General features: G+C 39.8%; 1 protein-coding gene across 1 annotated transcript; it reads left to right on the top strand.

Annotated features, from left to right (window-relative positions):
• The first annotated feature begins 13,583 nt into the window (after positions 1–13,583).
• LOC145464385 (adenosine receptor A3-like) lies at positions 13,584–14,606 on the top strand. The gene has a single exon (XM_081448264.1). It carries the CDS (start codon positions 13,584–13,586, stop codon positions 14,604–14,606), a length of 1,023 nt encoding a protein of 340 aa, XP_081304390.1.
• Positions 14,607–16,356: the final 1,750 nt, after the last annotated feature.

The following is a 16,356-nucleotide window of genomic DNA, read 5'->3' as shown; positions in this document are numbered from 1 at the left end:
ACTTCAAGGGAGCCAAGAGATTTATTGACATTTTGGAAAAGGAGTTAAGAAGCAACACTTTGTGAAAACCAGCGGAACCTGAACTGAACTGGCACGTTTTGTGTAATGTAAAAGAAAGAAAAAGGTTCACACGGCTACTTCAAAATAAATTTAATGTTTTGGACTACAGTTCACTGTTTAATAAAGTGTATTATCGTTTGTCTCACGATGTAGTCACTTGAGAGGTAAATCGCGCTAACTTTATTATTACATCTACCACGATGAATAACAACAACCTTTTCCTCGACAGTTCACTGTTTGTTTTAACTTGTCACGTATTGGCAGACATGGTTCGAGTTATCGAGGGTAAAATTATATAGAAAATGACCTGATGGGAAACGAAATTGCTTCGAGTTAGCGGGAGGTTCGAGTTATGGAGAGTTCGAGGCTATCGAGGGAAAAATTAAAGTAATGTATGATGTAAATCCCGGGGAAATCGATTTTGGTTCGAGTTAGCGAATTCCCTAGTTCAGGGGATTAATGTTAAATTGCCGTAGTCAGAATTTATGAAGGGCTTTTATTGGTTTTCTTTTCGATAATGCTGAAAAAGTGGCTTCATCTTAAAAACACACCCATATCAAGACTAGAGTGCAAGAACCATACTCTTTTTGACCAGAATGGCCAAAATTGATACCCTATTTATGACCAAAACGGCTGAAAAACCATATCCTTTCGGGCTTTTATACCTATATGGCACAAATATATAAAGCCTGGTTCTCATATCCCGCCGACCTACCTGCGACGTAGTCGCCGGTTGTAACTGGAAATGTTTGGCGATCTGTTCCAGTGGGTCCCCGGCGCATCTGTGATGGATCGCCGACGTATTCAAATTTGCGAAAAATGCAAATCGGATGGCCGCAATTTTCAACCAATCCAACTGTAATCGTCTTACTGGAGTACGTTTCGTCCGCAGATGATGCTCACATGAAATATTTTCATCGCCGACAATCGCCGACAACCGCCGGCTTGCCTGCGAAGTTGAACTCAGCTGAACGTCGCTGGCAAGCCAGCGGTCAATGTGATAAATGTTCACATATGCCGCAATGTCCCAGGTAGACTTAAGGGAGAACCCCTTCCCCGGGATATTTTGATCCACTTTCATCTATGCCATCACGGATTGATATTTTAGTTGAAGTCTGTTGTGACCGGACCGAACCTTCCTCGTCGTACCCTCTGAGAGGAAATTTAGAGGCAGTTAGGTAGTCAGCCATTAGGCATTTTTACAAATAATAATAACTTGAGTTTGTTAACACGCGAGGGCAAAGCGCGCGAGAATTCCTCTCATGGCTAACCCTGAATTGAAGAAAGCTACAAGAACCGGAAAAATTCTATCGCACTGCTAAAACTGGTTGTAATGGCGTTTTGCTATCTCGTGCTGATCAAGTCGGCTATCTTCCGGAAGGGGTGTTCTAGGAACGATTGGGTAGGGGTTGTGCGGCGCGTCGACACTAAAACCAAACAACGCTATTTTAGCCTACTCTTTTTCAAACATGATCCTTACAGGTAAATCGATATACACCATATTAAGACAAGGCCTTACCCAACAAGTGCCTCGGTTTACAGATCTTCAGACAAGAGACACATGAATTAGAAAAATAAAAAAGTTAGCTAAAGTTAGAAATAAGTTCCACACTCTCGTATTCTCGGCATTAGACTGGAACTGGCTTGCAATGGAGGCTCACGCGGGGGAATGTTATTAAAAAGAGATTGATGTCATTTGCATTTGTACGGAAGGGGATTAAGCGCAAATAGGTCAATCAGAAACCAAGTATATCCTCCCTTTTAACTTTCAGCGAGGCTGTACTGAATTATGTCTGGTATCAAGCAACTCTTTCCATTATCACTTTTCAAAAATATAGGTCCAATTGCCTGATTTTCAAATTGTTTTGGCTTTCATTTGTACTATCAGGATACATTGAGTTTTAGAAATGTAGCTTCAATTGTCTGAATATTCTAAACTGTTGAAGCTACTATTTGGACCCCTGAACATTTTTACCGAAAATATTCCCGAATAGATTTGTTGCCTTTCAAAAATTTGGAGCTCCAATTGTTTGATAGTTTTAAATGATATTGCTTTCGTCCTCAACTGACAGACATTTTTACTAAAAGTATTCACTATTACAACTGATTTCAACACGTAGTTGCAATTGTCTGATTTTTCTAAAATGTTACTGCTATCGTTTGCTACGGACAAAGATTTACCAAACATCCGCTATCAGCTCTATTGCTTTTCAAAGTTGTAGTTTCAATTGTCTGATATACTTCTAAAGTTCTATCGCTTTCCTTTCTGCTCACCATTACTTAGTTCTAATTGTCTGCTTCTTCTAAAATTTTATTTCTATAGTTTGCTACGGACAAAAATTCACCAAACATTTGCTATTACTTGATTGCTTTTTGAAGCTGTAGTTTCAATTGTCTCATTCTTCTAAAATATTACTTTCGTTCGCAAATGACAAAGTTTTATTAAAACATTTTTAACAGAAGTAATAGGATATATGGATGATGCTGACACCGAAATCGCGAGTGTGGCGCATCTCTAAACGCAGAAAAACACGCGACAGAAAAAAAAGAGAAATGGGCAAGAATCTCAAACCCAAGCCTTGTCGAGAGCGACAGACTACCACAAGTAAAATACACGTGTGTAGATTCGAGAAAGGGACAAATCTAGCATCTTTAAAAAGTCCTGTAAATATAGTTTGAGATCCCGACACCGAAATCGCGAGTGTGGCGCATTTCTAAACGCACGAGAACTTGCGCCAGAAAAGAAAGTTGATAGGGACAAGAATCTCTTACCCAAGCACTGTCCAAATCCATAGCCTTTCAGAAGTGAAATACACGTGTGTATATTTGGGGAAGGGCTAAAAGTAGCATCTTTATAAAGTTAGGTACGCATTGGTTGGGATTCCCGCACCTAAAACGCAACTGTGGCGCATCTCTAAACGCGCGACAACTTACGAGAGAAATGAAAGTTGATATGGGCCAGAATATTCAACCTAAACACTGTCCAAATCAATAGACTTCCACAAGTGAAATTCATGTGTTTAGATTTAAGAAAGGGCCAAATCTAGCATCTTAAAAAGGTCCAGTCAGCATAGTTTGAGATGCCGACACCGAAATCGCGATTCTGGCGCATCTCTAAAAGCGCAAAAACACGCGACAGAAAAAAACGATAAATGGGCGTAAATCTCCAACGCAGGCATTGTCGAAAGCGACAGACTACCACAAGTGAAATAGACGTGTGCAGATTCGAGAAAGGGCCAAATCTAGCTTCTTTAAAAAGTCCAGTAAGCATAGTTTGAGATCCCGACACCGAAATCGCGAGTGTGGCGCATTCCTAAACGCGGAAGATCTTACTAGAGAAAACAAAGTTGATATGGGCCAGAATCTTTTATCCAAGCACTGTTCAAATCGATACACTTCCACAAAAAAAATACGTGTGTAGATTTGGAGGAGGGCTAAAAGTAGCATCTTTAAAAAGTTAGGTAAGCATTGGTTGGGATTTACGCACCTAAAACGCGAGTGTGGCGCATCTCTAAACGTACAAAAACGTACGAGAGAAAGCAAAGTTGATATAGGCGAGAATCTTTTACCTAAGCACTATCCAAATCGATAGACTTCCACAAGTGAAATACACGTGTCTAGATTTCAGGGAAGGCCAAAAATAGCATCTTTAAAAAGTTAGTTAAGCATTGCTTGGGATCTCCGCACCTAAAACGCGAGTGTGGCGCATTTCTAAACGCACGAGAACTTACGCCAGAAAAAAGAGTTGATAGGGACAAGAATCTCTTACCCAAGCACTGTCCAAATCGATAGACTTCCAGAAGTGAAATACACGTGTGTAGATTTGGAAGAGGGCTAAAAGTAGCATTTTTATAAAGTTAGGTACGCATTGGTTGGGATTCCCGAACCTAAAACGCGAGTGTTACGCATCTCTAAACGCGCGACAACTTACGAGACAAATGAAAGTTAATATGGCCGGGAATATCCAATCTAAACGCTGTGAAGATCAATAGACTTCCACAAGTAAAATACATGTGTTTAGATTTGAGAAAGGGCCAAATCTAGCATCTTCAAAAAGTCCAGTAAGCCTAGTTTGAGATGCTGACACCGAAATCGCGAGTGTAGCGCATCTCTAAACGCGCAAAACCACGCGACAGAAAAAAAAAAAGATAAATGGGCGAGAATCTCCAACCCAAGCATTGTCGAAAGCAACACACTACCACAAGTGAAATACACGTGTGTAGATTCGAAAAAGAGCCAAATCTAGCATCTTTAAAAAGTCCAGTAAGCATAGTTTGAGATCCCGACACTGAAGTCGCGATTGTGGCGTTTTCTTAAACGCGTAATATCTTACTAGAGAAAACAGAGTTGATATGGGCGAGAGTCTCTGACCCAAGCACTATACAAATCGATAGACTTCCACAAGTAAAATACACGTGTGTAGATTTGAGGGAGGGCCAAAAGTAGCATCTTTAAAAAGTTAGGGAAGCATTGCTTGGGAACCCCGCACCTAAAACTCGAGTGTAGCGCATCTCTAAACGCACGAGAAGTTACGCCAGAAAAGAAAGTTAATAGGGACGAGAATCTCTTACCCAAGCACTGTTCAAATCGATAGACTTCCAGAAGTGAAATACACGTGTGTAGATTTGAGGGACGGCTGAAAGTAGCATCTTTAAAAAGCTAGGTAAGGATTGGTTGGGATTCCCGCACCTAAAATGCGAGTGTGGCGGATCTATAAACGAGCGATACCTTACGAGAGAAAAGAAAGTTGATATGGGCGAGAATCTCCAACCCAAACACTGTGCAAATCGATACATTTCCACAAGGAAAATACACTTCTGTAGATTTGAGAAAGGGCCAAATCTAGCCAGAAGAGAAAGTTGATAGGGACTTAGAATCTCTTATCCAAGCACTGTCCAAATCGATAGAGTTCCACAAGTAAAATACACGTGTGTACATTTTGGGGGAGGCCAAAAAGTAGCATCTTTAAAAAGTTAGGTAAGCATTGGTTGGGATTTCCGCACCTAAAACGCGAGTGTGGCGCACCTCCAAACGCACGAAAACTTACGAGAGAAAGCAAAGTTGATATTGGCGAGAAACTCTTACCCAAGCTCTGTCCAAATCGATAGACTTCCTCAAGTGAAATAAACGTGCGTAGATTTGGGGGAAGGCTATAGCTAAAAGGAGCATCTTTGAAAAGCTAGCTAAGTATTGGTTGAGATTCCGGCACCTAAAAGGCAAGTGTGGCGCATCTGTAAACTCGCGATAACTTACGAGAGAAAAGAAAGTTGATATGGGCGAGAATCTCCAACCCAAACACTGTCCAAATCGATACATTTCCACATGTAAAATACACGTGTGTAGATTTGGCAAAGGGCCAAATCTAGTATCTTTAAAAAGCCCAGTAAGCATAGTTTCAGATGACGACACCGAAATTGCGAGTGTGGCGCATCTCTAACCGTGCAAGAATATATTAGAGAAACAAAAATTGATTTGGGCGGGAAACTCTCACCCAAGCACTGTCCAAATCGATAGACCTCCACAAGTGAAATACACGGGTGTAGATTTGGGGGAGGCGTAAAAGTAGCATCTTTATAAAGTTAGGTAAGCATTGGTTGGGTACCCCGCACCTAAAAGGCGAGTGTGGCGCATCTCTAAACGCGCGACAACTTGCACTAGAAATGAAAGTGTATATGTTCGAGAATCTCTAACCCAAACACTGTCCAAATCGATAGACTTTCAGAAGTAAAACACATGTCTGTAGATTTGGGGGAGGGCCAAATCTAGCATCTTCAAAAAGTCCAGTAAGCATCGTTTGAGATGCCGACACCGAAATCGCAAGTGTGGCGCATCTCTAAATGCGTGAGAATTTACTAGAGGAAACAAAGTTGATATCGGCGATAATATCTTACCCAAGGACTGTCCAAATCGATAGACTTCTACCAGTGAAATACGCGTGTGTAGATTTTGGGGGAGGGCTAAAAGTAGCATTTTTAAAAAGTTAGGTAAGCATTGGTTGGATTCCCACACCTAAAACGCGAGTGTGACGCATGTCTAAACGCGCGAGAACTTACGTAGAGAAAAGAAAGTTGAGATGGGCGAGAATTTCCAGCCCAAGGACTGTGGAAATCGATAGACTTCCACAACTGAAATACACGTGTGTAGATTTGAGAAAAGGCCAAATCTAGCATGTGCAAAAGTCCAGTAAGCATAGTTTGAGATACTGACACCAAAACCGCGAGTGTGGCACATCTCTAAACTGGCGAGAACTTACTAGAGAAGCGAAAGCTGATATGGGCGAGAATCTCTTACCCAACCACTGTCCAAATCGATAGACTTCCACAAGTGAAATACACCTGTGTAGATTTGAGGGAGGGATAAAAGTAGCATCTTTAAAAAGTTATGTAAGTATTGGTTGGGATTCCCACACCTAAAACGTGAGTGTGGCGCATCTCTAAACGCGTGAGAACTTACAAGAGAAAAGAAAGTTGAGATGGGCGAGAATTTCCAGCCCAAAGACAGTCGGAATCCATAGACTTCCACAACTGAAATACACGTGTGTAGATTTGAGAAACGCCGAAATCTAGCATGTGCAAAAAAGTCTAGTCAGCATAGCTTGAGATCCCGACACCAAAATTGCGAGTGTGGCACATCTCTAAACGTGCGAGAACTTACTACAGAAACGAGAGTTGATATGCGCGAGAATCTCTTACCCAAGCACTGTCCAAATCGATACACCTCCACAAGTGAAATACATCTGTGTAGATTTGGAGGAGGGCTAAAAGTGGCATTTTTATAAAGGTAGGTAAGAATTGGTTGGATACCCGGCACCTAAAAGGCGAGTGTGGCGCATCTCTAAACGCGCGAGAACTTACGAGAGAAAACAAAGTTGATATGGGCGAGAGTCTCCAACGTAAACACTGTCCAAATTGATAGACTTGCACAAGTGAAATACACGTGTGTAGATCTAAGGGCGGGCTAAAAGTAGCCTCTTTTTTAAAAAAGTTAGGTAATATAAGCATTGGTTGGAAGCCCCGGTCCGCACTTAAAATGCGAGTGTGGCGCATCTAGAAACTCGCGAGAACATACGACAGAAAAGAAAGTTGATATGGGCGAGAATCTCCAACCAAAACATTGTCCAAACTGATAGACTTCCAGAAGTACAACACATGTGTGTAGATTTAAGGGAGGGCAAAAAATATCATCTTTTAAAAGTTAGGTAAGGATTGGTTGGGATCCCCGCACCTAAAACGCGATTGTGGCGTTTCTCTAAACGTGCGAGAACTTACGAGAAAAGTGGAAGTTGATATGGGCGAGAATCTTCAACCTAAACACTGTCCCAATCGATACACTTCCAAAAGTGAAATACACGTGTGTAGATTTCAGAAAGGGCCAGATCTAGCATGTTAAAAAAGTCCAGTAAGCATAGTTTGAGATGCCGACACCGAAATTGCGAGTATGGCGCATCTATAAACGCGCAAAAACACGCTTGAAAAAAGAAAGATAAATGGCGAGAATCTCCAACCCAAGCATTGTCGAAAGCGACAGACTTCCACAAGTGAAATACACGTGTGTAGATTTCAGAAAGTGCCAAATCAAGCGTCTTTAAAAAGTCCAATAATCATAGTTTAATTTCCCGACACCGAAAGCGCGAGTGTGGTGCATTTCTAAACGCGCGAGAACTTGCTAGAGAAAACAGAGTTGATATGGGCGAGAATCTCTTACACAAGCAGTGTCCAAATCGATAGACCTCCACAATTGAAATACACCTGTGTGGATTTGGGGGAGGGATAAAAGTAGCATCTTTATAAAGTTAGGTAAGCTTTGGTTGGGAACCCCCACATAAAAGGCGAGTGTGGCGCATCTCTAAACGCGCGACAACTTACGGGAGAAAAGAAAGTTGATATGGGCGAGAGTCTCCAACCCAAACACTGTCCAAATCAATAGACTTCCATAAGTGAAATACACGTGTGTAGATTTGAGAAAAGGCCAAATCTAGCATCTTAAAAAAGTTTAGTAAGCATAGTTTGAAATTGCGAGACCAAAACCGTGAGTGTGGCGCATCTCTAAACACGCGAGAACTTGCTAGAGAAAAGAAAGTTGATGTGGCCAAGAATCTCATATCCTAGCTCTGTCCAAATCGAAAGACCTCCACAAGTAAAATACACGTGTGTAGATTTAAAGGAGGGCTAAAAGTAGCCTCTTTAAAAAGTTAGGTAAGCAATGGTTGGAAGCCCCGCACCTAAAACACGAGTGTGGCGCATATCGAAGCGCGCGAGAACATACGAGAGAAAAGAAAGTTGATACGGGTCAGAATCTCCAACCCAAACACTGTTCAAACTGATAGATTTCCAGAAGTACAACACATTTGTCTAGATCTGGGGGAGGGCAAAAGTTAGCATCTTTAAAAAGTTAGATAAGTATTTGTTGGGATCCATGCACCTAAAACGCGAGTGTGGCGCATATCTAAACGCTGGAGAACTTACCAGAAAAAAGAAAGTTAATATGGGCAAGAATCTCCAACCTAAACACTGTCCAAATCGATACACTTCCACAAGTGAAATACACGTGTGTAGTTTTGAAAAAGGGCCAAATCTAAGCATCTTCAAAAAGTCGGGTAAGCATAGTTTGAGATGCCGACACCGAAATCGCGAGTGGGGCGCATCTTTAAACGCGCGAAAACACACGAGAGAAAAAAAATATAAACGGGCGAGAACCTCCAACCCAAACACTATTTAAATCGATAGACTTTTAGGAGTGGAATACACGTGTGTAGATTTGAGAAAGGGCCAAATCTAGCATCTTGAAAAATTTTAGTAAGCATAGTTTGAGATCCCGACTCCAAAACCGCGAGTGTGGCGGATCTCTAAACGCGTGAGAACTTACTAAAGAAAAGAAAGTTTATATGGGCGAGAATCTCTAACCCAAGCACTGTCCAAATCGATAGACTTCTACAAGTGAAAGACGTAGATTTGGGGGAGGGCCAAAAGTAGCATCTTTAAAACGTTAGGTAAGCATTGTTTGGGATTCCCGCACCTAAAACGCGAGTGTTGGGCATCTCTAAACGCGCGATAACTTACGAGAGAAAAGAAAGTTGATATGGGCGAGAATCTCTTACCCCATGAGGGGACGCAAATGATTTCTACCGTAAGTATCTCTTCCCGGTTTTTTTTTTTTTTTTTTTTTTTTTTTTTAATTCTATGAGAACAGGGCTGTATTACTCTAAGGCTGTGGTTGTAATTCGTAAAAACACTTAATTCTTATAAATCGTTTAGATTTTCTTCGTTCCAGTTCAAACTTATGTTGGTGGAGCTTGGGTGGGCACTTTGTATGTAGACCGTGATGTAAGATACCTTAAACTATATTTACTGTTCATGATGCACTGCTACGTTAGTCCGCTTTATAAATATTTAACTTCTTTGGTCGAGTTTTTAATTTCAATATAATTAACGTCCTTTTTATGCGTTCCAGTTGAAAATGATGCAAAGATGTCAATTTTAGTAATTTCAATTTGAAGAAAAGGAGCTGTCAGTACCTTCTTGTTACTTGATGAAAATTTTGTGGGGTTTGTTTTACCAGGGCGCTTCATGACGCCTCCTAGAATAAGCTATACCTTCCCTAGTTGAATCGTCATCAGTCTATCGTACGCTATTCAGATTATTAATTGGAAAAATAATTATACCTCTGAACCCTAGTTCCTCTATTTTCAGCGGATCGGTGGTGGACTCACTTCTTTCGGAGGTCGTTACTTACGGACTTTTACGATTCGTTGCGTGTACGAGCCATTGGCCAAGCGATTGCCCAAGCCATTGGCAGCCGTGCATGGTCACCTAAAACACTGACAATCTATCTTAGCTCCATATACTAAGTTTCTCCTCGCTCTTTTTTTTTTTTTTTTTTTTTTTGCCCTCGGCTGTGTAATTTGCGATATTTTCTACACAATAACTTCAATTGCCGAGCATGATAATACTGCACGTGGCTCCCACTGCCAACGACATACTCAGACAAGTATACCAGATCATCTGGGCGTTTATTCCTTAAGATCTGTTTTAGATTGATTAATCAAACGCTCCTTTACGCCTAGACTAGCATCTCGATGCAAGCCCAGGGTTTATTGTGATGGCTTTCGTTGGGTAAACAAGACATTTACGTCTGCTCGCCGCTTTCAACATCCATTTGTAGGCACTTTGGTATCTTTAAGTTCAGTTCGTAGATCTGAACTTGGCTCAGGGAGAGAAGCAGAGGAAGGTTCATGTTGTGTAATTCGTTCATTATTGCGGGATTACTTGATTTATCGGCATTTCCCGGTTTTGTCCGCTCACGTTTTTTCCTGCCCAAGTCTTTCTTCACGTGTGTTTAGACGTGATCCGATATATAATGAATTTGTTTTGCTCCAGATTATTGGCGTCGGTGGAGTCCGCCATCATTTGAATGCATCGGGAATGACTCGAACGCACTATTTACTTTTCAAGCACCATTAATATCGTAATTTCATTTTAAAGCTTGTCTCATATTCCATCGGCCCTTTCTGGTTTATTTTCTATTTAATATCATCGACATGCCACTGAAACAGATTATGACGCCTTCCTTGGCCGCAAGACGAAGAACCCTAGTGAGAGTATGTAAGGAATGCTAAAAAAATTTCCTACCATTTCTCTGCGGTACTTACAGTAGAAGCCCCGTGCGTCCCGTCATGGACCGAGCGCATGCAGTGAAGTCTGTACACACGACCGAGGTCAAGATTCTCCCATACAGACCAACTAAGCTCGGTTAATAAGATGTTTATTATATGGCAAACAAGAACAATTTAATTCGTTTCGTCGCTTCGTTTCGTTCGAATTTAATTCGTAACTGGTTTGTTGGTAAGTGACATTTTGCTTGCGAACGGCGACAAGCTGAACTTAATTCTGCCAAAGTTTGCTCGTCCTCTTTACAGCTTTTTGGTAGTTCGATTATTAAATGTTGTTAGAAGAAAACAGTCAATATTTTTACATTTTAGTTTGCAACTTTTTCACTGCAAAACATTACTGGTCTAGATGCCGATTTCGATGCCGGTCTAGATGGGAAAATCTAGACAGCTTTCAATACCGATTTCAGCCAATCAAATTGGTGAATTCGGTAGTTCTCAGTTTACGACAAATATGTGATCACTGCTGAGGGTTGGTGGATATCACACCCAAAGACAATGTAATGATGAAAGACTTTTTTCTATCTAGACCTTTCGTCTTGAAAGGATATTCCTCACGATGTCCGCACTAATCAGGCCGGACTGCTTCCAAAACAATTGCACCTCCTAAAAAAATTCATGGAGCTGTCTAATTATGTTTCTCCTTTGATTAAAAGAAATGATTTTGTATTCAACAGAGCTTCCAGCTGCTTAAGGTCATTCCCCATTATTACATTGCGCATCCTCACTGCGCATAATTTATGACGTCATTAGCGCGCGTTCGTGCACGCGCACATTGAAAACATGGCGGATTTACCTTGATATTGAGTTCTGTCAGTTGAAAAATGGCTATAGCTCTCCGTGAACAAGCTCGGGCACCCCAATTTTTTTTCCAGTCATTTCAATCAACTAATCATTAGCTTTCCGTGAGAATAGACTGATCTGATGTCTATTGTTGAAAATTGAATAAATAAGGAAAATAGCAGCTGCATTGTAGTCGTTTCTGTTTTGCAGTTTGATAGCCGTTGCAAGCAATTTGGTTCCAATATTTTAACAAGGATTCAGCTGTCTGTCAAAATCAAACTTAAAAAGTTTATTTGTGTCCGACACAAGTATTGACTGTAGTTTGAGACGTGTTTTCATGAGTCTGGGCTCACAAAGAGTTTACAATAACTTGAAATGCGTTCTTGTAATAAGCGTTAAATAACGTTAAAATGGGACATTTTCAATGCCTCACGGTTCCTTAACGAGCACGGGCAGCCCCGCCCTTTTTTATTTTATAATTAAAGCTCTCGTATGATAAATATTCATTGGACAAAGTTTGAACAAAAATCTGTGCGCAGTTTTATTTTAGGGGAACTACTTTAAGTTGTTGTTTTAATCAAGGACCCCTTTTCTTTCCCTTTTGTAACAATCATTTTCTCTGCAAAACCTAAACTTTTAGTCCAATTCCAATTCCAAATTTCCTTACGATCAGTTTGATTAAATCATCTTCGATCGATAAACCGATGCAACGTGTTCTTTTTACTTGTCAACTTCCTGTTTAATGTTGGGGAAAATACATTCTGCCGTTTTATCAAACGGAACTATATACCCACTTTTAAGACTACCATTAGTTCATTATAAACTTTTCCTTTAGCCCATCAAGGAGTAAATGATTCAATTCTCCACCATTTTAAGCAAATTATAGGAGTAAAACATGATACCCAATTTTTTTTCAAACATTACTTGGCCTCACACTAGAGCTTTTAAGTATAATCTAAGTTCACTTAGAACCCACTTTGAGAGTGAAGGGGTAAAAGGTAATTACTTGGACTTTACTTAGTGACCATGGAAACGTTAGTAAATCAAAGAGGCCGAAGTGCGCCGCCAAGTATGGTCTACACCACATTTGAGAACGCACGTTCTTTCCTTGACACGTTTGAAAATTGATGGCATCGCACGATAAAGCACTCATTTCCCTACAAAACCCGTACTTTTGTTCCAAATGCAAATTACCTTATGATTAGTTAAATTAAAATTAGCCTCTATTGATCGATCGGTCGGCGCTGCGAGTTCTTTTTTACAGTCAACTTCCTGATTACTGTTTGTGGAAATTAATTGTACAGTTTTTTTTTTAAAGGAAACTATTTACACACCTCTGTTCTTTACAAACTTTTCCGTAAAACCACCATGGAGAATATGAATAACAAGCTTACCCATTCATTGTTTTAAGCAAATAAAATGAAGTAAAACATACTAACCATCATTTGAAACCTTTATTTAAAAATCAAGGGAACAAAAAAACAGCAGATGCTTCTCTGTTGATCAACCCGTCAAATCTGAGGAATGATATAAGCTTGGCGATGGATGACGCATCTTAGTCACAAATTATGGCAATCATTACAAAACTTTTCTGAAAATTTTTTTCCATTCTCGTCTTTAAAATTAACACGGCCACTCTTTTGTTTTGTTTTGTTTTATTTTTGTAAAGAAACCACAAAACAACCGATCATAAGCTTTTTAAGCTTGTCGTCAAGGCGTTGGTCGCAAAAAAGTTAAACCGATGAAGTGGGAAAATAAGTAAAGCTTTTATTTCATGAGCGCAATTTGAACTGAGTCACGTTACGTTTATCTGGCTGCGTTACAATCTACGCTGAGTGTCTATAAATGTCTTGACAAGTTGCGTCAGTGTTAAGTCAACATGTCATGTGAAAGATTAGTCCACGATGATTGGTCTTAAAACGATCAAAAAACTACAAATTTGGTCATGATGTGCCACTTGCATCTCAGCCTCACATGGTGCGGTTTACAGACCTCCTATTTTCCTCATCAAGTAACGATACGTTGTTATCGGCAAAGATTAATCGACGTTTCAATCGTTCAGTGAAACTAAAATATGATGAGAACAGAAGCAGCTATCAATAGCTCAGAGAACGCGACTGGTTCATCAAGAATTGTTCCTTCCAAGGCAGAAAGCATCGCATTGTGCACCGTATTTATTTTGATATGTGTATTTATTGTTGTAGGAAACTTGCTCACGATTGTTCTGTTTGCAGTAGACAGGAGCCTTCGTAAGAGAAGTTTGCTTCTAGTCATCAATATGGCGTTTGCTGACCTGATGTTAGGAACAGTGTCCCTACCGCTCTACATTTACATTGTTGGTTACAGTTTTGAACTTTGGAAAGGTGGTTGGTCGATGTCTTTGCCAATTTTCTACCCAATCGTTGATACCTTTTTGTCGCAGGCGTCGTTAATTTCTGCAGCTTTCATATCTGGTGAGAGATTTTATGGCATTTACTGGCCGTTTAAACACCGAACACTATCAATGCGAGAATACCGTATTATTATTTTTACTGTGTGGGCACTGACTCTCGTCATCACCGCCCTCTTCAGTGCAACACATCTCTTGTTTTCATTTAAACGTTCTATGTATTATTGGATGCCATACGTCTTGATTATAACATTCATCATATGTGGCTGTAACATCGGCATTTGGAGAAAGTTTCGACGCGGAAATATCGCTTCACAACAGCAAAACAGAGACTCGCGAAACAAACGCTTAACAAAGACCTTGCTATTTGTGTCTATTCTTGCTTTGCTTTCCTGGATCCCTTTAGTTATTTTGAACGGTTTAACTTTTGTGTATGATGTCCAAATACTGTGGAAATTTTATGACCTGGTGAACGTTATAAATTACTCCAATTCGTTTGTAAATCCAGTTGTGTACGCATTAAGAATACCTGAGTTTAGAGAACGCCTGGTTTTGTGCTGGTTAAGAAGACCAGCGGCCGCCCCAAACATGGTAAATATTAAGAGAAGAAGTAACAAGACTCCGGCAACAGAGCTCAGAACTTTACGAACAGACAACAGTCTCCTACAGCTGAAGTTTAAACAGGAAGTTCTGGATACAAAATTTTAGAAACTCTGAATTGATGATGTAGACTATACGCTCTTGAATTGTAAAGCCACAACTAAACTACAAGAAAATTTTAACTTGGTTCAGGACCATGTAACATATAAACTACTATTTAACAAATTTGCAACCAGTTTAAGGCAATAATGCATGACATGCTTAGTGGGCGATTTCTTAACCCATAATTATTCCGCTGAATAATTTTGCGGTTGGTCAAAATTACGTAGCTCTTATTAACCGCGCACGAGGTATGTATGGGAAAATCTTGACCTGAGATCGTGAGTACAGATCGAACGCAGTGAGGTCTGTACACACAACCGAGGTCAAGATTCTCCCATACAGGCTCACTAAGCACGGTTAATAAGATGTTCATTATATGGCACAAACAAGGACAATTTGATTCGTTTAATGTAACTGGTTTGTACTAACTGACATTTTGTTTGCCAACGACGATGAGCTCAATCTAATTCTGCCAAAGTCTGCTCGTCTGCTTTACTTTTTTTTTTTCTCATCAGGCGTTTTGGCTCTTCCAAAAATAAATATTGTTAGATGAGAATAATCAATGATTTTATTTTAGTTCGCATCTCTTTCACCGCAAAACATTACCGGTCTAGATGCCGGTTTAGATAGGAAAATCTACAATCATGGACAAACAGGGCCCTCCCTTAACACAAAACTTCCCATTCTTGAGCTTGCAAAACTTCCCGGCATTCTTTCGCTTGTTTCTCTCAGCTGCTGTGATGGCTGGAAGGTTTTACACACCTTATGACGTCAACGGTCCTAATTTGCATATTTTGACCGCACGCGGAATGTCGCACATGTTTGATTCGAATTAGCCGACTTCGAAACAGGAAAAAAAATTATTGCGCGCTTGTCCGAAGCCCAAAATCAAAAATTACCAAACAGAAAAACATAGACTTCAATATTTTAGGATAAAAAAAGTGGGGAAAATTTCATTTCATTCAAAAATTATCAAATATAAATTTGATTTAGAAACAAAACTTTTTTGTATGCTATTCTGAAAAGCTATCCTCCTTGTGCATATTTTAATTGTATAATTTCTCAAGTAAGGAAAAGTTTACAGAGATCACATAAGTTTTAACATACAACTTATTTTTAAACAAGAAAAACTAAAGAGATCACATAAGGTTGTAACTCTTAATTTATGAAAAAAGATCTTTATTTAAACGAAAGAATACTTGCAAGAGGAACGCTGTTCCTCATACATGTTCAGATGAAAAATCTTATTTTAAAAACCATTTCTAATATATTTATATAACTTTATTTCTACTTGTGGTCAGCATATCACTAGTACATAGAATTAAAAGTATATTTTTAAACCTTATGCATGTCAGTTTCTTGTTTTGTTTTGTTTTTTTTTTTTTCGCATGCCGTCACCTTACAAATCAAAATCCCATTTCTTTAAATTTCCCGGGACATAAATTTCACTACCTAGCCAGTTTGGATCAGTCAAAGGATTGTTTTTCAATATCTAACTCGCATTCAAAGAAACTTTCGTTTATCATCTGAGTGGATCATATCTTACTTAATGGTATTTCACCAGACCTACTCACCTACCTCTCACAGCATTTTTGTACGCGCCATCATCATTCACCTGGCCTTCGACGAGCATCAAAAATAGAACGAACAATCCCACTTGTAATACCAACTGACTCCATCCATCATACACCAATGTCCACCTGGATATCAATTCCTCCATCTGGCCACGTTAGAGCCTTTCTTCGAGTTTTTCTTC

Source organism: Orbicella franksi, chromosome 1 (assembly GCF_964199315.1).
Source record: "Orbicella franksi chromosome 1, jaOrbFran1.1, whole genome shotgun sequence".
In the NCBI taxonomy this organism is placed as follows: domain Eukaryota; kingdom Metazoa; phylum Cnidaria; class Anthozoa; order Scleractinia; family Merulinidae; genus Orbicella; species Orbicella franksi.
This window is presented reverse-complemented; position numbering and strand designations above follow the sequence as displayed.

Excerpts from the sequence above, each read along its gene's own strand:
- LOC145464385 (XM_081448264.1), top strand. The coding sequence starts at position 13,584 with ATGATGAGAACAGAAGCAGCTATCAATAGCTCAGAGAACGCGACTGGT.